The following is a 27,247-nucleotide window of genomic DNA, read 5'->3' on the forward strand; positions in this document are numbered from 1 at the left end:
ACCGTCCTCCAGCCAGGAGACGCTGCAGCAGCCGCTCCACCAGCGAGCGCTCCGGGCCAGAGGCACTCCCTACAGCTGGATGGAAAACTGAGAAGGAACCTGACAGCTTACCTTCTCTGCCACATTTCCTGCCTGCCGAAAAGGAGGCCAGGTGTCCAGCCACCTCTGTCAGAATATGTGGACAGCCCTTCTCCATCAGACCTGTCCAAGTACTTGGACCAGGAGACCATCAAAATACTGTTTCTGATTCAACTCACTAAAAACGATTTTCTTTTATTTTCAAATGCACTTTTTATGGTCTGACCATGGTTTTGTACATAAAATATGTGTGTTCATAAGTATCTGGCACACTTAGAAATTTGATTGCACTATTGTAAATAATTTGTTTTGATGTTGATGTCTCTGCAAATTTTGCAGTTTTGTTTATTTTCTTTTTTTTTTACAGGTTACAAAATTGATCACATCTCAAAAAGCAAATTATGTACAGACTCCAAATAAATTTCCTGTGGTTCCAAAGGATATTGTGCAACTTTTTTACATTTACAAATTTGAGGGATACAGCTATGCAATTTCTGTATTTTGAAATATATGTGAAAAAAACAAAAAACATTTTCTTTTTTTTAAGGTTTATTGCACTTTTAAGCAATTTTTTGTAGTAGTTAAGACATAAGTCAATACATATTAAAATTTGGGATATCAGGGTTATTTTGATGTAAAGCAGATAAAAAATACTCCAAAAAATGGCACTACAGCATGTAAAAAAGTAAAAATACGTCCTGGCGGACTTGCACAATGGTGGGTCTTAAAGGGTTAAAAGAAAACTTTGATCAGTTTGAAAGGAGCCAAACATTTGGAACAAAGTGCCAAGGAGATCAGAAAGCATCGATGGACCAACTTATTGCTTGTTTTGGTGTTTTTAGGATAAAACATAAAGCAAAGACTTACCGATGAGCTCTGAAGCTTGCGGATGTGCTGTTCCCACGGCAACAGCCCAAGTGCAGAAACTCTGTCACAGTTCCGATCCTAAATATGACAAAGTGAAAGCATTTGATTTAACTGTGACTGTGGGACAGCTCACTAAAATACACAGCATGGCTTGCTCTAAGGTCCTGATCGATCGTCTCTCCATGTTGCCGATAATTTATAATTAATTCATTCTTACCTGCACTGTTGTTTCGTTGTTCCACGCCCACAAATGAATGCAGCTTTCTGCTTTGGAATCGCTCATATGGATCCTGCTGCTGTTATTTAACTCCTAAAAACAGCTGGAAGCAACAAACTTAATGTCAGATCCATTTTGGACAAAAAAAGTCACTAATCTCAGCTTAGTCGGTTTTACTTCAAGTTTGTCATGGATGTGAAATGGTAGAGCAGCACGAATGAGGAAGGTGTTTTGTAACTTTGACAGTAAAATTTGTTTATTGTTCTGATATTTTCCAATCAACACTGGCACTGAAATGTGGAAAAAGTTCTCCATAAATCACCTCACACAGCTGGCTTGTGTCTATCTGTTAATGTGAGAGCATGCAGGTCAGACTGGTGCTGGACTGTTGTCTCATCTTTAACAGAAAAGTTAATTCAGATGCAGAATTAACAGACACGTTCAGTTGCCATCAGATTAATGGGAAAGAGTCTGAAGAGGCTTAACCTTCAGCTCCTGAAGAGGCTTAACCTTCAGCACCAAAGACAACTAAAGTTGTCTTTGGTGCTTTGCGATGTTTATGGATGGTCGCTGAGCCCACCTGCTGCTGCTAAAACATCGCTGATAGTCATTTAATGCTGCTTTCACCTGCACTTGGGCACCTTAAGTTGCATTTACTGAAACCAGGACATCAGAGTTATTAGATGTGGAGTGGCTGAGGCCCCTCTGGTGCCCCGTTGGAGACGTCCCTGCATGAATGAAGCATCAACATACGGCTACTCTTAATAAAGAACACATGCTGCTCAATGCAACAGAGTCAAATTATACACAGAAAGAAAAAAAAAACTCTGTTAGAGACACTGTGAAAACCACCTGTTTTGTTTAATTTCATAATAGACACAGAAAAATAATCTACAAAAGACCAAATTAAGCAACCAGATAACCACAAAATGACAGTTTTTTCTCCCCCAGACCCCCAAAAGAAAGCACAATGTATAAGATGTCACCCACTGCTCCAGTCACATGACTTCACGACGACATCCCGAAGGACCACGCATGGGTTTACATTTTGGGGTAAATGTGGGGAAAGTTACACAAACACGCTCTAACCAGCAGCACCCCATCGTGAGGAGCTACAGAACAATCTTTGGCGTCGTTCTCGGTGCAGCCGGTCAGCCAGACATACATGGAGGAGGGCGGGAACTAGTCGGCAGAGGACAGAGAGACTCAGGAAGAACGAGTTTTGTTAACGGAGGTATTCAGCTGAAGGAAGTTTTCTCTAAAGGTGTTCAGACACAGCGAAGTCAGTTTCAGCCTTGCAGCATTAATTACCCACAATCTGACTGTTTGTGGAGCCAAATGTAGCTAAACAGCAGCAGAGTGGGTGTGTTTGACCCTTTTTCTTTTAATCTGTTTCCTGTGAAGTAGATTATATGTGGTACATAAAAACACACTTTAGTGCTGCATTTACTAAATATCAGCAGAACTGGCGCATTATTTCCAGTTAAGTTAGCCTGCAAGCTAACCCTGCAGTCAAACCAGGTAAACAGCCTGAACTAGCTTTTTGTTGTGGTTTTATGTATTTCTAGATAAAAGCAATGCAATAAACTGCATTGGTTTTTGTAACTGTAACAGCAGCTTCCAACTTCCGGCCAACTGACATGACTGGAACGCAACGCTTGCAAATGAACGGCTGCAAATTCACCACGGCTAGCAGAATATTAACACGGTCATTTCATGTGTCCACTTTCACTTGGTAATAAACTGCTACACACATGTAATAAAAGCAACTCATAGCTCATTTGTGTGGTTTATATGGTGAGATCAGCTCAGAGTTCAGCACTTGTAAGTGAGAACAAGGGCTAGTTATCCAAATTTTCACCCCATTTCTGCAGATTTTGGGCCCTGCTGAAACATTTTCTGTTTTGTTTCTGACACAACTCTGCCGCTAACTTGCATCAAATTGCTTCCTATCTTATAGTTGATTATATATGTAATCGCGCTGTCTTAAACTCACTTGGCTTTCTGTCTGAACACACATCGGAAAAAATAAAGAGTCTCAAGTGACATAACGGCATCTACAAACATTCACAACTCAAGAAATGCACTGACAAGTTGAGTAGAGGTTGAAAGCCAAGCCACGACTTGCACTTTTGCATTGAGCGTTTACAGTCCTGCATAGATCTTTTTCATACTTTTTCAATACAAACTAAGGCGTTTTGTTATATTAAGTTGGTTTGAGTCAATAAGCAGAGAAAAAAGAAACTTAATTCATTTAAAATAAAATAAAAAAAACAAAAAATAAAACAATTCAAGTAGGCTACAATCTTGTCGATTCTCCCCTCTCTCACAGGCGGTTCCTCCATCCAGGAGAGGAGCCCAGAACTTTTTCAATTCAAGTCTTTTTTTTTTCCCCCCCCAGAAAAGGTCCAGTGTGATTAAACAGCACCAAAAACACACTGAGCAAGAGAGGGGCATCAAACTTACACTTGCTCATTATTGTGAAAGGGGGAAACGCGTCCTTACCCAGTCATACAGAATAATCTGGAAAGAATTTAACAGTATATAGTGTATTTTATGTACATACACACATTCAAATCAACCTCACCACTCACGCACACAACATGTTTTTCTCCCTGTGTAAATTACAAATAATTTATCAATATTAATTTAAGCTACTACTTAACAGTCATTTGTGGGAGCAGAGGTGACCAACAATAAACTTCTACAGACACGACAATTCCCACATCTGAGACAAAAGACAGAAAAACAAAAAATCTTTACTCGGTCTGTTTTTCTTTTTGTACTGCAAGAACAAGAGTCTTGTGATTCCACATAAGCTTAAATACAAATTATATTATGTAGCGTACTACTACTCTCATCCGTACCACCGCCACCACCTCGCTCACACTCATTCCACAGTGATCAAGGTCGGTCATATGTAAACATGTTGACAAAAATAAAAACAAGCGGAACAAAAATAAGTGTTCTCGTCATTCACGCCGTCTTGTTCTCATACCCGGTTCATTAGAAAAAAGACAGTTAAATTAATTCATCATTGCCACTTGTAGCGAGGAAAAACTGATTCTCCTTTAGGTCCGTTTCAAAAGAGGCAGTGGAGCCCCGCCCACTTCATACCGCATCATCCTGTCAGTCAAAGTGAAGATTCCTATTGGTGGATGTCTCCAGGAGGCTGTGATGTCACAACGCTGGCATCGCCTCCTGCGTCGTTATTGGTCAGTGGGTTTTCCTCTTTATGTCTCCACCCTGGCTTTGGTTCGCATCTGGGTTTGGAAAGGATGGAGATTTTGAACAGCCGGTGAAAAATTAAGTGACAAATCATGTCTTTGTGTCTGAGATTCAACAGCCTGAACCGCCGGTTCATGGCACTAACATGAACATTAAAGCCTCAGTTTGCGTTATTACGGCTATACGCAGTGCAGCATCTAGCAGCTAGTGGTGGCTAGAGGTTAAATCGCTGGTGGAGGCCAAAAACAGAGCAAAAAGTAGAGTCAGTGGCCAGAAACTGAACTCTGTTTGTCACTTGTTGTTTGATATCTACATGTCTGATAGATGTGTAAATGTGCAACCGTTTGCTCACAAGTACATAAACTAATAATATTTTTATGTTTTCAACTGTTCAAAAGGCCCAAACAGAATTAAGACTTTTAGTCGATCGTCAGAAGATTTTTTTTAGCAGCGTTCTAGTTTTTAAAAAAAAAAAAAAAAATTTATTAAGGCTAATTCTCTGGTTTAAGCTCACTGTAAAGTGAACATGTTTAGGTCCTGGATGGTTGGTCAGGCAAAACAAGGAATTTGAAGACATTTTGAAACAACTATCTGACTTTTTAAATCAAACGTAGGGCTGCCAAATATATCAGTACTGACATTGCGATGTGCACATGGGCAACACAACTAATTCATTTTACCTATTAAATCAGCATCTTAAAGTCAAGGTGCCTTGAAAATAATTATGATTTTTTTTCATATTGAAATACGGCAAAAAACACAAAGTACTGCAACATACATTTTTTCAATATCGGTGAGCCCAAGTAACATGACTGATCAATTAATCAAGAAAATAACAGGTACATTCAATGAAAATATAGTTAGAAAAGACCACAATTTTTGCAGATTGAATAAGTACACAGAGCAGTTTGCAGGTGGGAAAGGGTTTGAATTTATACACAGCCCCTTTAGCAAGAGTAAAGTCCTGTTAAAAAGCTATTAAAAAATAAGAAAGAAATTTCACATGAATCTGTAGGAGGAGCAAAAAAAATGCAGCTCGACAAAGTAGAAACATTAAACTGCATCTCTGAAATGGTAGCAAACTTTTTTGTCCAATGGTGATATAATAATTTAATAGCATTGGTTACTGGACATGGAAAAATAAAACTTCTACAAGACAACAAACTTTGAGATCTATGGATACACTTCTGCAAAGAAACGCATTCAGTATTGAAACTCAACTAATATTTAGTGTACAGCCTGAGGTGTATCAAAATGAGCTGGTGCAACAGGCCGCTGGAGTTGGTTTTACACGTTTTACTGGCAACAACTATTTTCAAACAAGATGGGCAGAGTGTGAGTTTCTGTCTCAGATGGTCAGATGGTTCTTTGACCCTGAGAGCTGTGAATAATCCTGGTGAGATTGGACTATGGCCGTCAAGTCTCTGCTTACAGCTATAAATACACATGATTTCAGCCACAGATGAAGTTAAATTACAGGGAAGAGGCCAAGCAGCTGCAACAGGTACAACATGGAATAAACTGTTGATTAATAAGGGTTCATCAAAGACTTTTGGATTTGTTCTTGGAAAGAAAGTCAAACCATGTGTCCCCGAGACAACAGCCAGCCTGAGCAGAAGAACTGTTTAATTTTTCATAACTCAGGCAGCTAAATCACACATCGCAGTTTCACATGTTAATCAGACTGCTGCTCTCCAATCAAAGAACCATCTGCACATCGCAGGAGGAAACGAGCTCCTCGGTATGCATTCTCGACAGCATACCGCTGAGAAACAATACATCTTCAGTAGCTCTAAAACACATTTCTGCTGTGCTACAGCAACAGAGGTCAAACCATGCCGAACACCAAATATACTGGAGCAAGCAGAAAGTCTAACAACAAAGCAGCTGAGCAGAGGACGACAGGTCGACTTGACATAGACAGATGGAGAGAGAGAGGGAGGAGGAGGAGGAGGAGGAATGCAGATTACCTGAGAAAGCAAGCTGCAAGTGAGGAGGTAGGGCAGCCTGCGACCCTGACTGGAGACTCTTATACAGATCTGAGGAGAGATGGAGGGAAGGGTGGACAGATGAGAGGAACGATAGCAACAACAACCACAGTCGTAGGCAACATGGAAAAGATGGCGCAGAGAGATGTTAAGGTGGAACTGGAGTGGCAGTGAGGTGTGCATAAACAAGAATCAAAGACTTTATGTTAATCCCCGGTCTGCAGCAGCTGCTCAACACTGTGGGAGTTTATACAACTTAAGCAGAAAGACGAGGAACCGTGTAAGTGGACGGCCACGGCAGGTCAGGATGCTGTGGGGGAGGAGTCTTGTCCTGTGCCTTGAAGATCATGAAAAAAGCGCTGAGGTCTCATGGTAACAGAGGATGATGTCACACTGTTGCCAGGGTAGCGGAGGGGGGGATGTAAACAGCAACCAAGATAGCATGTAGCATTTGCCATGCGGTTTAAATGGGCGCAAAGATGGAGACAACAAAAGAGGAAGGCAGTAAACAAAAAATAAGGCAGAGTGTGGCAGTAGAGATGTGGGGTGCAGCAGGCACAGTGGAAGACATATATATACAAATATGTAAATGATTGGTATTTAGCATTTTTAGCCCCATTTTTCAGGTAAATCGTAATGTTTCATTTGCAGTTTATCATCTTCTAGTAGTTAAGCTTCACATTAGGCAATTACAGAAAATTATTTAAAAGCTATTTAACTGACAACTGTTGCAGTTGTCAGTTAAAGTGCAATTTTTACAAATTACTGCACTGCTTGTCTGTACAGTCTGTAGGAAAATAAATCTGTATCAAGCATAGTTTCCTCGGTTTTTTAGAAGAGGAAGCATAAAAATCACTCAGCCACAGCTTCACAAATGTTGTTTAACCTGCATACAATTACTGCTGCTGTCCGCCAAGTGAGGTCGTGAGGTTTATCATTACAATAAAACGCCAGAAAAATGAGCTACATTCAGCAAATATGACCTAAATATCAGGGGGCAATGCTTGTAAAAAGTAGATGGTTTGATCCTCTGACTGAACGAATGTCATCCTTCAAAAAATAAATCTCCAGAATGACACCATTTATCAAGAGAAAGACACTAAAAACAAAAATATTTATTGGACTTTTAACTTTCTGACTGTCCTTGACATACTTTTCTGTGATGTGTTGTTCAAGCCTCAGCTTAAACTTGTGATATTTTATCAAAATCACTGTTATTGCACGTTTCACTTAACAAAAAAAAAAAAACTGAAAAATAAACTATTTGTAGTAAATAGATTCTGTAAAAAAAAAAAAAAAAAAAAAAATATCTGCACCTTGACATATCTGAAGTCATGACTGACTCAGCTGTCACTAACAGTCATGTCACAAAAATGTAGTTATTCAGGAGCTTTTAGATGAGGTGGGCTGAGCTGTGGATGTTTATACAGAGCACATAGGATGGAAGCAAGTTAAATTTAAGTAGTGAAAGATCTATACTTTGTAGAGTCACCATATTGTTTTCCAGTATTTGTACGCAATTGCAATACATTTTACATGCTGATTCTAGGTTTTTAACATTTTAATTTTGTTAAAACAATTATCAAGGAAATGTAGCTTTCATCGTTTTTTGTTTTTTTCAGATTTTTGGCATGATAACTTAGTCGTGGTGTTTTCTTTACTTCTATGGCTGTGCTGTTTCCACAGAGGTGCAGGTCTGTGAACAATGAGCCCACAGCGAGTAAAAGTATGGCAGTAGCAGAAAATGCCCAAAACTTGCTTGGGGTTCAGAGGGTTTAAGGATATCTTACATTTTTCTTATTGTATACAAATGCCACAAACCAAACCAGACCAACAATGAATTGATCAGCCTCACAAATATTTCCTCAGTAACGTTTTCCTTGGTGCTGCAGAGCTCCACTGTTGCCCCCAAAACATCTTCAAAAACATCAATAAGCCACTCGTTGTTCTGTCCTGCAGCTATAAGTAACTACAGACAGTAATGTGTATAAATATAAAGCTGAAAACACCCTCACTCCCCGCCTAAAAAAAACACTCCTGTATTTTATTTATGTTTTGACAACATCTATAGAGTAAGTGTGAAGCTAACAGGACATCAGAAAGTGTTGAGAGACACACAGGCTAACATACTGAGAGTAGACAATGAAATATTACCAGTCACATGTTTTAAAAATAAATATATCAAATAAAAAGAAAAAAATCTAGCTTACCCATTAGGTCGCTCTGTGCTAGCGGGTATCCTGAGTTGGAGCTGGGGGCTGAGCCCATGCCAGCTGCCCCTGGGGCTCCAGGAGGGCTGAAATTGAGCAATGAGGGAAACTGGAAGGGTAGCGAGACGGGCACAAGGCCTCCTAACATCCCGAAGCCCAGGGGCAGAGCAGAGGGGCTGCCCAGGAGTGGAGAGCCTGCGTTTGATACCTGCAGAAAACAAATCACACATTTCTTGATTCATTCAAAACTGTAACGTCAAAGCTTTTTTCCCCACCGTGTTCTGTATGAAGACTAACCTGTGAGAGGTGTGATGTTGTCGAGGACGTGGCCAAAGTCCCTGAAGCCGCCCAACCATTTCCTGCTTTTGAGCCCTGGTTGGCCCCGCCCACCACCCTCTGCCTCTGCCCATGATTGGCTGAGACTGAAGGTGAAGAAGAAGGGGGAGTTTTGTCTGGATGACTGCAGACTGCTGATACCACTCCTTTGTTGTTGATGCTACTGTTGCTAGTGGTGGACTGAGATTTCTGCCCCCCAGCGAAGCTGCAGCTGCCCTGCGTTTGCTTCACCTGCCCGCCGCCCGACACACTGAAGGGAGGTCGAAAAGTTTTGGGGGTTTTGGGAGAGTACTGGTGCTGCTGCTGCTGTTGGCTGGGGATCATCTGATGGGAGAGCGGGTGGGAGGGTGAGGATGATGGGGAGGGGGAGGAAGAGGGAGGTGGGGTGGGTGCAGGAGGCCGAGGGGTGAGTTTGATGATGGGGGACGAGTTGCTGCTGTGGGAGGACTTGGTGAGGGTGGCCTGCATGGGTGTGATGAAGTTGGGCTGGTGGTGATGGTGTGTGTGGGATTTACCTTGAGAGGAGTGTGAGGTGTGTGAGGTGGGGGATGGTGAGGAGGCAGCAGGGGAGGGGGGGCAGAAGGACTGCAGTCCGTGGTGGGAGGTAGAGTTGGAGCGGGACTGAAGCGAAGGGGAGGAAGAAGGCGTGATGTTGCTGTTGACAATGCTGCCGTTGCTGCTGATGCCGCTGGACTTGGCAATGCTCTTCGTCAGTCCTGGAGTGGCTCCCATAGTTCCCAGTATCCCTGCTGGGCTGGCAAAGCCTTTCTGATGGGGGGGCAGCAGAGGGGAAGCTGTGGGAGGAGGTCGCTGCTTTGGAGGCGAAGGGGAGGGGTGTGGATGCATTTTGCCCATCACGGAGCTCGGCCTATGATTGGGCAGTGCCATGGCAACATGTCTCTGAGTCTGGGTTTGGCCCATAGATCCTTTGATCGGGCCGTAGTGTCCATCTGCAGTCCTGGAGGCCAACGACAGGCCTGCTGCCTGCACACGAGCCATGGAGGAGACCACTGGAGAGGAGGAAGAGGAGGTAGAAGAAGAGGTTGGTAGCGTTGTGGATGTTGGCAAGTTCCCAGCAGACGCAGCTGCCAGCGGAGCGTTCTCCACCTTCGACAGGGAATGTTGCTGTGTCGTGGATGCAACCGAGGTGGAGAGCTGAGTGGCCGAGGGGTAGTGAGGGGTGACGGGGGGAGGAGAAGAGGTGGGGATTTGTAGCGGAGGGGGCGACAAGGGACTGTCCGAGGGACCGAGGCCCTTGGAGGCATTGCTGAGGAGGGCCAGGGCGTGAGAGATGGAGTCCAGAGAGGGAGCAGTCAGGTCCTCGTCCAGAGAGTCCGACAGACAGATGGGCTCCGAGGGCGAAGACGAGGAGAGGGGCTGGCGGCTGGATGTCAGAGCAGATGTGGAGGTGTGCAGAGATGGAGTGGCGGTCATGGTGAGGGGCGTTTTGTGGATCCAAAGACCCTCCTAAAGAACAGACGACACGTAGTCAGTAACCTTAAACATCATCAAGTCTGATCTCAGGAGAAACCAGCATTTATGTGGCCTTTATTTCCTCTGTTTCACAGGTAATGTAGAACTTATTTGGGCAGGATTAACACAGTGTAAGTACTGTGTTTAATATAAGGTACAAAAAAAACACAACTCTCCAGTGTACAAATTATGGACAATATAATCTATTTCAGTTTGGGTTTAAAACTGCAATTCTGGAAAGGCACAAGATGAGGCAGAGATAGTTTTATTATTTCACAATCATCTTTCTTACACAGGTTCACATTAATCAAAGTGATGCAATAAAAGAGAAAAAAAATCAGCTGCATGTTTTTTTTTTTTTTAATAAAGATTGACTATGTAGTCTGAGTTGCTACTCACCTTGGCTTTCGCCTTGGGTCCAGGCACCATCCTCTTCTTGACTCTGAACGGAAAAATAAAAGCAAATATTCAACCTGAGCAGTTTGTGTTACTGGAGAAAAATGAGCTGTGGTAAAGTCGATACTTACAGGTTTCCAGTGAGGTGATTGTGAACGGTGAGACTTTCCTTGAACAGAATCCTGAGACAAAAGCAATTAACAATGTTAACGGCAGAAATCAAAAATGCCTGGATTCATGTCAGGTTACATTTCTAATTTCTAAGTAATTATTATGTAATCTAATTTCTTAGCAATTAGGTTTATTATAGAAGAATTTTTTATCAGTTATAGCAAGCAGATCAAGAGAAAAACACAGGACACCATGTCTGTGTTTGAACAAGAACATCAAAGCATCTTAAAGTTAAGATTTTACTTGATCTATGTCTTAATGTTCCATTTGCTGAACATGTCTAAAATGTTATTACTTGTAATACTTACTTGTCTTGTTATATATACTGTATGCATCTATTGAACAGTGAGTGCTAAAGATCTGTGCTGATTTTGTTGTTGTTGCTGCAGTTTTAGCACCTGTCATATTGCCGTTATTTTTTAAACATCTTTCCAAATCAGTGTAGTTGAAAATTAGCGAGTCGGTTAACACATTTACAGAAATGTTTATCATCTGTGTTCCACTGCAGCACAACAGCGTCTGCTTGTAAAGCAAACTAAACCAGTGTTTGTCAATATTTTCACAAGCCTAATTACTGTTACCTCGGCTACATATCCACTGTCAGCACCAATTTAACTTGCCAATGAAATCACTTTTCTAGCATGCTGTAACCTTAAAATCTACTGTCATTTTCCCTTTAAAAATCTCAAATATGCCTTACATTATGTACACACTGCACCTGCTGTTGTGCAATACTAAAAAAAATTGTAAAAAAGAAAACAGATTTCAGCAGATGGGATGGCAAAATGTTTTTAGAAAGAAATTTACAATATATAACTTGAATTTAATAGTTGCATCTATAAAATAAAAAGAAAATATTTGTAGACTGCATTTAAACTATGTCTAAAAATGTCAATATTCTTTTTAAAAAATGGAAACTTTATAGTTATTCACAGATTTTCAATGTCATTTTACATTGCACATCTGAATTAAACATCTATTTTGGTTAATATCTGAGTAATTCGCAACAGTGTAGATCTCTGTAAAATAAAAACTAAGAACTCAGTAAAATTAGACTTTTTTGAGGTTGAATATGCTTTAAATAAATCAAATCTATTCGCTACCACGAAACTAGTAGGAGCAGTAAATGTAGAAGAAATGTATAAATTCAATATAGGTTAAGCCGGTATTTACGACAACTGTGTAATTATGGGTAATACACATACTTTTACTACCTGGCTATTTCAATTCAATTCAATTCAATTCAATTCAATTCAATTCAATTCAATTCAATTCAATTCAATTCAATTTTATTTATATAGCGCCAATTACAGTCAAATTGTCTCGAGACGCTTTACAGAATCCATATGCCTGACTCCCAGAGCAAGCCAAAAGGCGATAGTGGCAAGGAAAACACCCTTTTAACAGGGAAAAAAGCCTCGAGCAGAACCCGGCTCTAATGTGGGGGGATCCATCTGCCTGCTGGCCGGGCGGGTTGAGAGGGACAGAAGAGGTAGAGAGGTGGAGGTAGAGGGGTAGAGGTATTTTAAGGTGAGTTAAAAACAGCCAGAGTTGCAGCTCAATTTTATTGTCTAATATATAATAAACATTGTGTGATTATCTAGAATCTTTCAAATTTAAACTTTTATGAAGTGTCTCACATGATATTTTTCACACTTTGGCATGAATTAGGGGGTAAACACAGGTGTTATAATGACAATAATTAGGGCTCTGTGCATAACAGAAAAGACCATTCATTAATAGGATTCAGGACACCTGTATTTATCTCCTATTCCATGCCAAAACGGCTGCTATGAAAAGGGTCTGGTGATAATGAAACTGTGCATCTGTTGCTGTATTTTTTTGTAATAAAGCTTTGCTGTAATTATTCATCCTCAAACTAATATTGCTGTTTTTTTTTTAATTCACTTACTCGCAAGTAAGTGTACTAAATTGCTGCAAAACACATTAAGCTCTGATCTCTCATCTCTGATCCAGATGTAATTTATGCCTGTGCAGGTGTTCAAGCTCAGTATCAAACGTACAAAAGATAAACAAGTTGTTTCATAAGCTAGCAGAAAAAATTATTTCATTACACCAAGGGGATTAGTTTCAAAAAGATTTCCCAGACACTTCAAATTCACAGTTTGCAGCACAAGTTTGCAGCCGATAGATAATACAGCAACAAACCATCCAGAGTTAGAAGGGGCGAAATTTCTCCAAGGGGTATCATTAGTGAGCAAAAGTATCAGTACAGACTTCAAAAACACCTCATTGCATTGAAATTCTGTCCAAAAGCTACAGAAAAGTCAACTAAAATATGCAAGAAATAAATGGAATGATCTGCAGAGCTCTAGGAGTCTCATTTATGAAGTGATCAGACCAAACTGGAACTGTGTAGATGGATGAATTGTCGTGGATCAGTCATTTGTCTGGTGTGAGAATTGTACGAGGACTGTAGGATAAGTACATCGTTCTAACAGGGAAACATGGAGGTGGCTTTATCCTGTTGTGTTACTGTTTTGCTGCTGAAGGAACTCAAACACTTATTGGAAGTCAAAAAGTTAAAAATATTATTAAATGCTGACTTTTAGGGTTGAATTTTTGGGTAGTTTTTAATTAAATAATTCCAGCTATACTCCACTTTAGTAGTATCAGTTAGCTCAATTTAATGTTCTGGAAAAAAGTCAAATATTCATTATAAAGGTTTCTTTATTTAACTGAAGTTTAGCTAATATATTTTCACTAAATTTTATTCACATTACTAAAATGTTGTGAATATTAAGGGGGTTGGAATAATTGTGACTGCACAGCATCACAATTATTCGAATATTCATTTCAATCTTGATTTTGGCGCCTTACAAATAAATGACCATGATCCACTGCAATATTGACATTTAAAATGCTCAATTCATAGAGAACAGGTCATGTAAACAAAATCACTTGGTTTCTACTTGGGTAAATCATTTAAATTAACATCTTACTTCGCTCTTTTTAAAGTAATTTCTGGTCACACTGTTGCGTGAGGAGACTAGAGGGTCTTCTAGAGTTAACTGTCCTATTTAAAGTCTTATTTTGATGCAAAGATTTGGACATTAGCTGGAAACACAACATGGAGGTGCAAGTAGCATTCTGCTTATTTAAATGTTAAAGTGCAATAAAAAGATTTGGTCCTACAATCAATGAATAATCACTGTGAAAAAGGACGACAGGAAAAGGCCTGCTTAACAGACAATTAAGACACTGGCCAATCAGAGGCCACTAAGCTCTGCTGTTCTGCACAGGAGAACTCTCTTTCCCTGTTCATGGAAGTTTCAGAAGTGAGTGTTTGCTGGGACTGTTCAGACGTATATTTGGTGTTGCCTGTCACTTGCTCTGTGGGCGTGCATTTTACTGGTAGGCTGAATATGTTCTTTGTTTATATTTAAGATCATAGTTGCTGTTACATGTTTATGCAGTTTTGGATACTTATTGTTGGCTTATTTCTATTTTTTTCTTGTTTATAGAACCACACATAAGGATGCATATGTGTAACTTCTGTTACGAATAAAGGAGAAAAAGGGAACGCCTTGTATTGTATTCGGACCGATGTCCCCCTGGCGGCCACAACTTATTGACCGGTGAAAGTTCACACAGTCGTTGAATCTGCCAAACAATCATGATCTAAATTTTGGATAAAATAGTCCAGATCATCTTTTCGGTCATAATGGTTATAATTTAAAGGCTATGTAACCACAATGACACATACAGACGCACAACGACACACACATACGGACCTGGTCTGCATCCAGCCCTTAGGCCATAGTGGTTTGACCTCATTCTCTAAGAAGGCCTTGAGGTAGTCCTCCACAGACAGAGTGCACTGATTCTCCATCTCATAGCAGCTCAGCTTCACTCGTACCAAGCTGCACAGCAGGTTCCTGCACAAACACAAATCGCTCAGTGTTGAAGTCTAAATTAGGTTGCAGATGCAGAGCACATAATGACATGTTTCAGCGAGTCAGATGTAGTAATCAGTGTTAAAAATTCTCAAGGTTCTTCTCATTTTATTCAGACACAAATTCCTTATTCAGGGTTGCTACATTCATGCAGGAATAAAATTCAGGTTTTTTTCTGCAACTTTCAATGATCTGTTAAAAGAAATATTCATGACTTGGTTTCCTTTTTTTTTTCCATATTGAGGCCTTTTGAGGGCCTCCTGATCAATCTTTAAGGCCTGTACGAGTTCAGTGTACTGGATTAGACACCAACCAAGGAGAACAACAGAGAAGAAGAAGACAAAAGAAGACATGATGAGAAAAACAAACCAGAAAAAAGCAGCAAACCTGCAGCACCACAAACATACTGCATGGCATCCAGTCAAGCTATTCCTGCAGGACTGTTTTGGATCATTACCTGAGCTTGTCATCCCAGACAAACTTCTTCCGTGGGCCCATCACTCTTTTCCCAGGTTTCTCCTCATCCTCCTCTTCTGAGCCGTTTTTATCGCCCTCCTCGGACTGCTGCCTGCAGGATGACAAACAGCAACAGATGAGGGAAAATGGAAGAGCAGCTTGAATAAACTTTATCAAATTACCTTAATTTAATACAAAGAAAAGAAAGACCGTGTTAAACTCATCAAAGTCAGCAAGTTGAACGTGATTCATCTTATAAGTGTGTAGGGCTTCATACTGATGTGAAACTGAACTGGTCAGAGTGGTTAAAGTACTTTAAAGTCATCAAGTCACTTTTAAATGTTTTCTGTGCTTTCATGCTGTTGTATGTTTAGGTGGCAGCATTTCTGCCAATAATAAAACCAGGTTTTTAGGTTCATAGAAAAAGTTAGGTTGTATAACTGGGCCGACACCTGGCTCAGAAGCAGAACAAGAATTAGGTATTTTTAGAGGTCTGAAAAGTGTGTTGAGTAACCAGTTTAAGATGACAAAATGCTCCACAGAACAATTTAGATTTTTTGTTTCCACAGCAATGAAACTTTTGCACAATTTGTTATATTTTTCCTGAGATATAGGTTATGTTCACAACATAAATACAATATATGAGATATCATTTGATATATAAAAAATCTATTTGACATTCATCATTTCTTAATTCAGATTTATTGTATGTGCTATTGGTCAGGTCTCTATCAACAGAGAAGTGAGAAATTAAAGAAAAAAACAATATTAAGTGTCTTAATAATAATACTTATCTCCTAAAACAGGATTGACTTACTTTGCAACCTTGGCCATGCAGTCCATGTTATATTTTGCTATTTGCTCAGGCATCACACTGCACACTGCCAGCTTCAGCTTCAACAGTGGCGTCCGCAGGCGATCGTCCTGAAACAGGGAGAAAGGCAGAAACAGACGGAAATGAACGGTAATGAGAGATAGAGAAACACACAAAAAAAAAACAGTTGGAGGGAAGAAATTGAAGTCAGAGTGGGAAAAGATGGAGGCCGAGCAACAGTGAAAGAGAATAAAATGACAAGAGGATTAAAGAAAAGTGGGGAGAAGGAAGAAACACACAAATAAATGGTAGAAAGAGATGGTGGAAGGGAAGAGGGGAAGTATAGAAGAAGAGAAAAAGAGGTTGAAAGAGGGGGAGTATTTTGATTTATTTTGTCAACAATGCTACTTTAATGGTGCATGACAAAAGACATTTGGAAGGCTGTTTTCATTGGCAGTCCTCGCTGCTGTAGTCTGCCCACACTGAAGCTGGGAAGATTAAAAGCTGTTTGAAAAGGAAAAAATGATGTGGAGAAACTGGGGGATCAGTTTTGAGGTTAGACAGCTTCCTCAGAAAATAACCACAAATCATAAAACAGAAACACTTTGAATTGTATTTTAGGGCTTTCCTGATACGTCTGTTATTTAAAAATCCTAAATAGATCATATTTTAAGATCACAAATTAGCATGAATCTGTTGCCAAGTAAGCCACCAGGGACCACAGAAATCATTGGTATGATATACAAAAATCAAAAACACACAAAAGCAGGAAGCATTTGGAGGCAAGTAGAAGAAATAAACTGTAAAGGCTTATTCTTAGTGTGGGGTCACTGCAGAAATGGAACAGGACTGTGAGAAGAAATTTGAAGCTGGAATGTGACAATTTACAGTTTGAGGTCTATAGTCTTTTTTTTGCATTTTACCGTTCTCAGTCAGAACTCAGGATCACTGTCTGCCCTTTGCAGCTTCATTTCACCAACCTATACATCTTTTTATGTTTATTAATATAAAACACCATCAATAATTATGTCTGAAATCTGAATTTATGGCAGAAATTATAGACGTATTGCTACATAAAGATAAAAACTATGAGATTTGAGTGAGCACTTTCAGCAGTTTGTTTTGCTTTGAAGATGTGTAAGTTATGGCTTAAATTATGAAAGTTCAGTTAACTTTTCATTTTTGTCAGTTTCAGAAACAAACAAAAAAAAAAAATCAGACACCGACACCCTCTTCACACAGCCACTGGCAGGGTGGGTGAATGTGTCTCCTTTTTTCATTCACGCCACTACGTGATGAGATTTTTAAAGTGCTCACACAGGGCCTTCAGCCCCTTCTGAACGTGACTTGTAGTGACCACAGAGCAATCAGAAAAGGTGCAGCAGGAAAGATTTCATTCTAATCATATTCCAGATCAGTGTCGTGTGAGAGGATTTATGACTTCCTCCACAGATAAGCCTCACTCACCTGGATATTGAGGCTGAGCTTCTTCAGGCGCTTGAGGAGCGCTTCCTTATTGCACGGAACAAATGCCTCCATGTGCGAGTAGATGTCTGAACGCACCTCAGGTGGCTGCTCCTGGACCTGCAGCTCAATGCTGAGAGGAGGCAGAGAGTCAAAACTGTTAGAAAAACGTCAAAAAAAACAAAAAAAAAACCACAGAGATGGGAGATTGAAGGAGTCGACGGGGAAGGGCAGAGGGAAGAGGCAGAGAAATGAGAGGAGTGTGAATGGAAATGAGAAGCATGTCATTACCACAGACAATGAGAGACAGAGAGAAAACAAAACACTTAGAGACAGCAGAAGAGGTGGCGAGGGAAATCTGCTGAAAATGAGTGAGAGAGCCTGAAAAAGGAGGAGGAGAGTGAGCTGGGATTTGTCTGACGGTGATTTAAAAGCTGTCCTACTCACTCCAGGAGAATGTTATTCATGTCCAGGGTGAAAAATTTCTTCCTGCCCTCCTGATCAAACTGCCGCGAGGCCTGTAGTAGAAAAAGCTGAGTCAGCATACAGCACTGTTCCATACGCTACAATTACATTCACATATCTGTGACGCTGAGCCTTCGAGAGCTTCAACTCCTCTACCTGTCTGACACAGAGCTTGGCTCCAATTACAACCAGAAATCTTTAAGGGTTAAAAGGGCTAATTGATTACCCTTTAAATACAGTTTAAGCTACTGTGTTTAAATGACCAAAGTGAGGACCAAAGAACCGGACCAACAAAACATGAAAAGCAGGGTTTCACACTTCCACTCAAACCACAGGATTTTCGGTCACTCAGTACGTAATTTTAGCATTAATTGTTAAACATGCCTGCCGTGAAGGATCTCCTCATCTGCATCTGTAGTGGTAACACACATCAACAAGTGAGGATGCAAATTTCTGGCCAATCAAAAGTGAAAAGAGATAAACTACAAGTGATGTTTTTGTGTCTTGCGCTGTACTACAGCAGATTCTCAATAAAGACCAAGTGAAATGTGGAAACTGCACAGCAAGTATCCCTAGACCTCTCACAATTGATTGTAATTATCTTAACCAACCATGATCATTATGTATAATTGTTGTATAACACAGCTGGATATAAATGACAGAAAGTGCAGACTTTTATCAGTATTTCCATGTCATTTTCCACAGTTCGTGCTCTCCTCCTGTTTATCTCGAGGTCCTAAACTTATTTGATGGATTGCATTTCAATGTGCATCTATCGACATTAAATCCATGGATTTAGCAGCAAAGTCCAACACCGTGGCACTGCTGTAGGCACATCTTAGTTAAATGGAAAAGGAGAACCGAACATTATGGAGAAGGCCATGTGTTGGATTTGTTCCAAAAAGATGGCGGTCAAAGGCACTAATACCACTGTTCTAAATCTCATAGCAGAACAAAACAAACAGAAAAAGACAATTAAATCATTAATCACAATCATTTACATGACAATGAATCTAATTAAAATTTCATGATTACAATAGCCCTAACTCTCCTGCTACAATGTGGCTGTAAAAAAACCTCTTTACTGCTGTACTTCTAACATTCTATTAATATTTATGACATGAGGTCCAGTTATAGTCTTAACTAAAAACGCTCGTTGTCAATTATTTTTTTGTAAGCTTGTTTGAAAACTGGCAAAAAAAAAACCAAACACGTTGGTTAATACAGCCCTGAGGATTCAGTAGAACAGGTACCAAAACTGTCAAAAAAATTACCTTTTGTTTTCTATGATTTCATGTTTTTCCACGTTTACAGTTCTTAGACTGTTTCATAGAATTTGAACCTGAACTGGAAAAGAACTACAATACCAGCATGTATTTTTTTCTCTTGATTCAGATTACATGAACCACACAACTCTTCCCGTGATGAATTAAAGTCATAAAATAAAATTATTCTGAATCTCTCAAGCTTTCTCCATATGTTGTCTTTGAAACAACAACAAAAAAAAATCCGCTGCTTCTTTTTTTATTCCTCTTCCTCCCTCCTGCTCCCTCTTCTTATTCTTCACCTCTGCATCCTTCACTTGCATCATCCTTCTCAACTGCGTCCCAACTTCCCTTTACATTTTCACCAACATCTAAAAAAAGATCCGAGGCTCCCAGATATAAGCACAACTAGAAAATAAAAAGTTCTTCAAAGGGTAGTGGTGAGAACCCTGCTGTTTTAGTTACATAAAACCCCTCAGGGTTCAGCTTTAAGCTGTGTTTCTCCTAAACTGGCAAAGACACTATTCTCACTGGGCTCAGCAGCAACAATAAACATTCTGTGCCACTTCCTCAGCTGAATGGCATTTGTGTTTAACTGCAGTGAAGAGGTTCGCAGGTAATTGCAGCCACCCACTAACAGACTGCGGTTGACTCACCGCCCGCAGGTCCTCGATGCGTTTAATAAGAGGAGCAGGCAGTCCACTGGGGAGCGGGGGCGGGGAAAACAGTCCGCTGGAAGACCCCAGGCCTCGCCCTTGGCCACCTCCTCCTACTGCTGCTTTATGAGTCGGAACACCGACTCCCAGAATGCCGTTCTCTCTGGCTGTCGCCATGGCGTGCTGCTGGTCAGTCTCCAACAAGCTGAAGTCCAGGTCGCTTAGGAGATCCTGCAGCTCCTTCTCATTGGCTGAGCCCAGCAGTGACATCACAGCGGGGTCCGAGGTGAGGTCTGCCAGCGAGAGATCGTTGCTGGTTGCATTGCCCTGCGGGTGAGTGGAGTTAGAGGCTAACAGGTGGTTCGTTGAGTTGCCGGAGTGGGGCTTGTTAGCCACACCTCCTGCCAGGCCGGGGTGAGCCATGTTGGGGTTTCTTTTCCTCATCTCCTCTTTCTCCCGGGTGAAGCGGCGGAGCATGGCTGCCAGATACAGCGAGTCCTTCATCAGCTTCTTTCGCTTCTTCTTCTCCGGCCGGTGGAGGTTGAGAGCTGTCACTCTGTTGGAAGAACACACAGCAGCGTTTTATTTTTTAGCAAAACACTAAATTCATATTTTCAATAAAAGACAAAAAAAACTGTGTCTCAGACAGCACTGGCATGTTGTTTCAATATCAAATCATAGTTTAAATATCTTTCATAATGTGACGCTTACACAGAATATGTGAAAACCAGCTATGAATCTACTTGTAGCTACGTGATTCTTCAACATCTCAGCCACTCCTTTCTATGCCAAAATCCAAAATATGGATCAAGCTGAGACAGTGTCCTCTTTTTCTCAGAGAAATCAAACTACCGGTAGCATATTTAGGAATGTCTCCTTATCTGCATGATATTTACATACTCCAAAAACTGACTATAACCAGGACAGTCATTTTCATGTCAACGTCTTTAGCCAAATCAAAAAGCTGCAGAAAGACTTCAACCTTTATTCAAACCTCTATTTTAGTAATCAAAAACATGTTCATTTAAGAGCATATTTTAGTAATCAAAAATATGTTCATTAAAGAGCATTGTTTTTTGTGTAAGTTTAAACTAAATGTAATTTTCAGAGCACACAGATTTGAAGATCAGTGTGAGTCAGTTGTTTTATTTTTCTGCCTCAGATGTTTAATAAATGCAAAAAAAGACGTGAAAAAATTGTTCTGATGAAAGTCGACTTACAACTACATCTGTCTCATTCGTGCTTGCTGCAGGTTGCTGCCACTAGTTTTCATAGAAATATGATGCTCACGTCATCCCACCTATTTTACTAAACTGTTTTTCAGACTGCTTCAAACAGCAACAAACCAGCTACAATAAACCCACTTCAGTTCATGTGCAAATCTGAAATCAGGCCACTCCTCTTCCTTTTGTAAAAAATTCCCCAATTCACCAGTTGACCTCAGAAATTCTAATGAGGCAATAAAGGCATTTTCACTGGTAAAATGAGATCTCAACACATGCTGACAAACACCATTTAGAAAGTGTTCAACTGGAGGGATTCTGAAGGATTAACCTGCAGTCTGTTCTCAAAGATCTGACACACGCACACCCATATATAACATCATCCGTTTCATAATGGCACAATGGCAATAGCTGCTGCTATTTTTAGATGTTGTTTTCAGAATGGTGGCATGTTGGAGTATTCGGCATATCTGAGCGTGGATAATAGAGCGTTTTCTGGAAGGTGGCTGGCTTGTCACAGCAGCTAAGAGCAAGTCTCAGTCAGCATCCCTGCCTCATGATAGATGTGTGAAGAGGATCCTCCCGCACAAAAGCAGAGGAGGATAATGTCACACGGGGTGGTAAACAGCGGACAAAGAGACGTCACTCACTGCAGCAGCCCACAAATTCTCGGGTGTCCAAAAGGTCAACTTTTAAAGCGCAGGAGGAAAATCTGTCCACACACATAATTGTGGATTTTAAAGTGACTTGTGTCTAAAAGCTTGGCTTAATGGTAATGAATCATTTGATTAAGGTGGAGATTGTTTAAAAGGGCTACTTTACAAATGCATGGAAAGTGATGTCCCTGGATAGAGAAGTTTTAGCAGACTCAGCTACTTATGAGCCTCTTCTGCCACAGATGCCTTTCACAGAGAAGCTGAACTTCACTAACAGACACAAGATGTTAACAGTGTACACATTAATCTCACCCTTGTTTAGGTACTTTGTTCTTCTTCGGGTTCTTCTCTTCCAGGTTGTTCACTTCCTTCTTTTTCCTCTTCTTAACCACCTGCTCCTTGTCATTGTTCAGCTTCTAAAACAAGAGCATAATCGCTTTCAGTTCTGTCTGAGGAACACACACACAGGTGTTGGGTCCTGTTGAGATGCACAGTCATATTTAGGAAACATTATATTTCTCAAAGTTAACCATATCATTTAGAATTTCCACCAAACATGATTATTTTGTGGTGAATTATTTGATAGGATTTTTGTATTTTGGAGGTAGTGCAATAAAAAAAAAAGCTCACACTCCCAGACATGAATTAAACAGAGTTTTAGACTAAAAGAAAAAAAAAATCTATGAAGATTTCCACTGAAAAAAGTTTTAAATTTAGGACTGGGATTAAATCATGTCTATTAAACTGAAACTAAGAGTCTACAGCCATGTTAGAGGCACTTTAAAACTTGAGGTACAGCAGTGTTTTGAGCTTAATGCTTACATCAAGCAAGCATGTTTGTCTACCCTCTTAGTTTAGTGGTTAGATAAAGTAGGAAAGATCAGTCGTCCACTAAGATTCATCTTCAGGGGAGTATGAAGGTCGTACAGAAACGCTACACCAGTCTATCTAACACCAGTCTAGTTATTTGAGTCTAAATCAGTGTTAAAACGACTGACATTTCCAAAGCCAGTTCTGCTATCATGGCAACAAGCAGATCATGCTTTCAGAAAAAAATTAATAAAAGTTTCTGTGGTACAAACACTTAGACTAAGTTAACTCTGTAAACTAAAATAAGTAAAAACTACACTTCCTAAAATTGTGGCTTACAGAAAACTAGGAGGCTTATCATCCTATCCTCTTCATTTGTTTGTGTTTATTTCATTATTTATATTCTGTCACTAGCCTCTGACGTAAATATTTGTTGTGCTGGCTTGTAGGTTTTCATGACCCCAAATACGATACAACATGGCCTGTGTCATCCTCATCATGCCTTGTAGCAGAGTTGTATTTCATGAAAAGTAAAAATGCATATATATACAGGCCTGAGAACTTGTTGAAATAATAAAGTATTCATTTCTTTATGTTCAGTTGTGTTATGTTACGGTAGTCTCACCTTGTCCTCCTCTCCCTCGGAGTCAGAGGCCGCTCTGAACTGCAGCGTGCCAGTGTTGATGTAAAATCCCCCCAGCTTTGTGGTCAGAGACGCAGGCACCAGCTCATCATACTGAGAAAAATAACAATGGGAGACAGTTTGCAGTGTGAGATGACAGGACTCTAGAAAACAATAACTCCACTTACACAACAAAATGGGAACGCCGTCCGCAGACCTGAAAACATTTTTGAGTAACTGATAACGTTAACATTTCACGAAGCAGCCTTTGCTCTTCTGTTGGTCAGCGAAAATGGATGACCAAAATAAATAAATGACCAAAAAGAATCACAATCCCACCAGGTCACAGATGAGAAAATGTTTCCATCATTTTAAGACAGAAAAAAAAAAGAAAAAGAGTCAAACAGGCGCTGACAATTTGTGAGCGCAGAGAGGATGGCAATCAAAACACCAAAACAAATATCATAGACTAGCATCAAATCCATACAAAGAGCATAATTCTAGCTATTACAGTCAGATAGAGAGAGTGATATCTTCTGAATAGTGAGCAACTAACACTGCGAGACAGAAATGACATGTTCGTGTGTGGACACAGAGAGCACGGACGTCTTCATGAGTCACGAGGATGATTTCAAACCGTAGTCTCAGGTTGGTTGTAAAAAAAGGACAACTGTCTATCTTTAGAAGTGCCACTGCATGTACTGTTTTGAAACATTAAGGCAGGACATGCATATTTAACCACGCAGGGATAATATTTACCTCGGTGCAGTAAGAGAACAGATTGGCGATTCAGTAACGTAATGAGAACATAAAATAAATCAGTAGGTAATAACGAGGCAAAGAGAACAATGTGCAATGTCATAAAGACAAAATCACATATCTCACTAAATTAAAGACTAGACACCGGACTGAAAAACCACCTCATTACAAATGAAGTGAAAGTTACTCACAGCTTCTGAGTTGTCTATAAAGGGGTCTGTTTCATCATAGCCAAACCCAATATCGATCAAATCTTGCATTCTGTCCTTCCTTTTCTTCTTGCCTGTGTTGCCCTAAAAAAATAAAAATCATTTTTATTCACACGCAAATATTCATCAGGTCTCTGCAAAATCCTTACATAAAGCCAAAACCATAAAGTGGTTCTTTAATTAGAATGAGAAATGTCCTCAATTTGGAAAAATATTCTCTGTGCAGTTTTGTTTTAGGGACATTTGGTGCTCCGGAGAACACAAACATACTTAAACCCTGCAGAAACAGCCTGACTGAAAAATTGTCCATCCTGGTATAGACTTCTTTCAGATTTATTGCTGTTGGCATACAAGGTGGCACAGGTTTTTTTTCCACATTATTTGTTTACAGATTATTCTACAATTCGTAAAATGTTCAACTGAGTATGCTTTGTGTCTCAGTAATTAAACCCTCCCCCAAAAAACAAAAGGGAAAATGTGGATAGATAGATAGATAGATAGATAGATAGATAGATAGATAGATAGATAGATAGATAGATAGATAGATAGATAGATAGATAGATAGATAGATAGATAGATAGATAGATATCTTGTTAAATGACATTTTAAATTCTCAAATCCCATTATAATTAAATTGTGGAGATCCGGAATAAGCTGCTCAAAAATTATGTTTCTCTTCCTGAGGTTTTGCACTTCTTTTTTGGCTGTTGCAAGGTTTTTAATGCAAATCAAAAGTCTAAAAATAGCAGGTATCCCTTTAAAGACTCTCTTTAGAGCAAATTTAGGATTTGGAGAAAGCAAATTACAACTATGAGACAATAAAAAAGTTATTAAACTAACAATAACAGTAGTGCTAACCAATAAATCAGCCAGTATTAGTTGACTACAAATCTTGTACACGTCTAATTTCTTCTAATACTCAAGTACAAAATACAAATGATACTTGAGGCAGTTTAGAAACAGTGTGTGGTCCCCTGAATATGTTTTTACTACAAATTTACTTTCAACTGGAAAATGTACATCTCACACTTATTTATATCCTTATAAAAAAGTGTATTTTGTACAGTCGTAACTTTATGGTAATCTCCAAAATGAATAATACTGTAGGGCCCTAACCTTGACATCTATTAGTCAGATAAAGTTGTATAGTATATCATTTGTTTTTTTTAACCTTCATATTTAAATTACGTATGCTAATCCACATTATTAAGAACTGTAGAGTTTTAATCTCAACATTTAAACTTGTTAAAGTACATTTATAATGACAATTTTATTTTTCTACTGGAAATCACTGTTGCTCAACAGCTGCTGCTTTAAATATGCTATATAAATAATAGTGACTTGACTTAGAGTTTCGAAATTACCTCAAGATTCCAGTTACAATAGAGATATACATATATTAAAAAAAAGCTAACTTACATATTTATTTTCAAACTTTTTTGCCAGGGCTTCAACCTGGAGCCGCTCTTTCTCCTCATCATTGAAGGGATCGTGGGGATTGTTGGCTGAAGTCAAACTTGGAGGATTTTTCTTTGCCTGAATATTAAATAAAACAGTAATAATCAGAGTTAAATAATTTCAGTGCTTCTCCTGAAACATTGCCAGCTTCTGTGTTGTATAAACCAACCTTCCAAGAAAAGAGTAGATCAATGAGTAAAATATTAATATCACAATATTGTCAGCAAGCCTAACATAAGCCACAAAATACTGCTGATGTGAGCAGCCTGTGGACTGAAAGAGAAATTTGTAATTAACTTGAGGTTTGCAAACTTTTCAAAAAAAGGGAAAAAAAAAATCACACTCCTGCAACACAACACTACAAGAAAACGAGACGATCAACATCTGCACAGAGACAAAATGAAGCGAGCTTGTCTTGGATCTCATTGCTCTGACATTTGCCTTGCTCCCATGCTACATCCTGGTACTTCCATCAGCAATGCTCTCTCATCTATCTATCACCCGCAGCCAGAGGGCCAAACTGCATGTGGCATTTCCAAATGCTGTAATGGCTGTGTGGCTGGGCTTGTTGCTGGGCAAGCCTGAGTGAAAAGGACACAGGTAGCTGCACAAGACGAGCTTTATCTCGACATGTGCACAGAGAGGAGAAGCTACAATCCGTGAGAGCGCAGCTGAAGTTGGAAACCCAGAGTGGACTGGACTGCATGAGTGGCCAAAAAACTGCCGCTGCTGTCTTTTGTGTTGAGTCGCACTAATGGTCAGTTTCCACCACGCTAGTCCACGGAAGGACAAGGTGCACTTCCCCCTCTGAGTTAGCAATGACAAGTCCATACGAACACTTCCAAGAGCGACAAAATAAACTCCGGCTCCAGTCTCCGCCGGCCTGGTTAATGTTAGTATTAAACCTACCTGGAGGTTTTGGATGAGTTCGCCGTAATTAAACTCGGCGGAGGAGCGGTCGTCGGGCTCGGACAGGGACAGGTTGAGCCGAACAGTCGCCCTCCTCTCGGCTGCAGTCTTGTCCCTGTCGCCGGTTTTGCCGAGACGACCGTTGCTGGCAGCACCTCCTGCCCCGGTCGCTGCCTCTACCTCCCCGGCTCTGTCGAAGTTGAAGTCGGCCTCATCCTCCAACCGGCGTTTCCTAGACTCCGCGGCTGCTCCAGCTGCGAAGGCCGAGAGGGTGACAAATTGCACTTTTCTCGGTTCGGCCATTTGGATGAGCCGCCTGCCTGCCTGAACCTCGCTCCGGACAGACAGCGACAGCGAGGAGAAGAGCTACTTCGCGAAACTACTCCAAATTGGTGGATTGAAGAAGCTTCCGCGGAGCTCCGACGGCTGCTCGGTGCCTACACGGACGTTAGAGCCTCCTCCGCAACATACGGATTGAACTCCAGGGGACGCGACGGTCGGGGAAAAGTTGTTTTTTCGCCAGCTACTTGCATCCTCGATTTGCTATGGGACTGAGACATTCACAGGAGCCATCTTGGGTTTCGGGAGTAAATAAAATAT

General features: G+C 40.3%; 2 protein-coding genes across 4 annotated transcripts in view; both read right to left on the bottom strand.

The window, feature by feature from the left end:
• Positions 1-2,329, bottom strand: part of LOC129348650 (uncharacterized) — a 16,887-nt gene extending 14,558 nt beyond the window's left edge. Inside the window, exons 1-3 of the mRNA XM_055009531.1 lie at positions 2,252-2,329; positions 1,163-1,209; positions 946-1,023 (exon numbers count right to left, since the gene is read on the bottom strand). Of these exons, the coding sequence (XP_054865506.1) occupies positions 946-1,023; positions 1,163-1,209; positions 2,252-2,329 (203 nt within the window). The remainder of the gene's footprint in view (positions 1-945; positions 1,024-1,162; positions 1,210-2,251) is intronic.
• ubn2a (ubinuclein 2a) lies at positions 2,005-27,247 on the bottom strand. Of its 3 annotated transcripts, XM_023263732.3 has the most exons (17): positions 26,648-27,247; positions 25,700-25,816; positions 24,263-24,364; positions 23,316-23,426; positions 22,193-22,296; positions 20,002-20,557; positions 18,063-18,133; positions 17,619-17,748; positions 16,155-16,261; positions 15,339-15,449; positions 14,720-14,863; positions 10,925-10,975; positions 10,797-10,839; positions 8,886-10,391; positions 8,589-8,796; positions 6,361-6,429; positions 2,005-4,425 (listed from the first exon to the last, which is right to left on the bottom strand). In XM_023263732.3, the coding sequence occupies exons 1-17, from the start codon at positions 26,948-26,950 to the stop codon at positions 4,379-4,381; spliced, it is 3,780 nt and encodes a 1,259-aa protein (XP_023119500.2). In that variant the 5' UTR covers positions 26,951-27,247; the 3' UTR covers positions 2,005-4,378. The 3 variants fall into 3 exon arrangements, with proteins under 3 accessions (XP_023119500.2, XP_035801059.2, XP_054865946.1); XM_035945166.2 differs by lacking the exon at positions 6,361-6,429; XM_055009971.1 differs by lacking the exons at positions 24,263-24,364; positions 25,700-25,816.

Source organism: Amphiprion ocellaris, chromosome 4 (assembly GCF_022539595.1).
Source record: "Amphiprion ocellaris isolate individual 3 ecotype Okinawa chromosome 4, ASM2253959v1, whole genome shotgun sequence".
NCBI lineage: Eukaryota > Metazoa > Chordata > Actinopteri > Pomacentridae > Amphiprion > Amphiprion ocellaris.

What these genes read in the sequence shown, in the direction of transcription:
- ubn2a (XM_023263732.3), bottom strand. Translation starts at nt 26,950, where the DNA reads ATGGCCGAACCGAGAAAAGTGCAATTTGTCACCCTCTCGGCCTTCGCA. An exon ending in GCATCGAGGACCTGCGGGCG is followed by an intron (nt 18,134 to 20,001) that starts GTGAGTCAACCG and finishes TTTCTACTACAG; the next exon opens with GCCTCGCGGCAGTTTGATCA. An exon ending in GTCTGGGATGACAAGCTCAG is followed by an intron (nt 14,864 to 15,338) that starts GTAATGATCCAA and finishes GTGTTTGTGCAG; the next exon opens with GAACCTGCTGTGCAGCTTGG.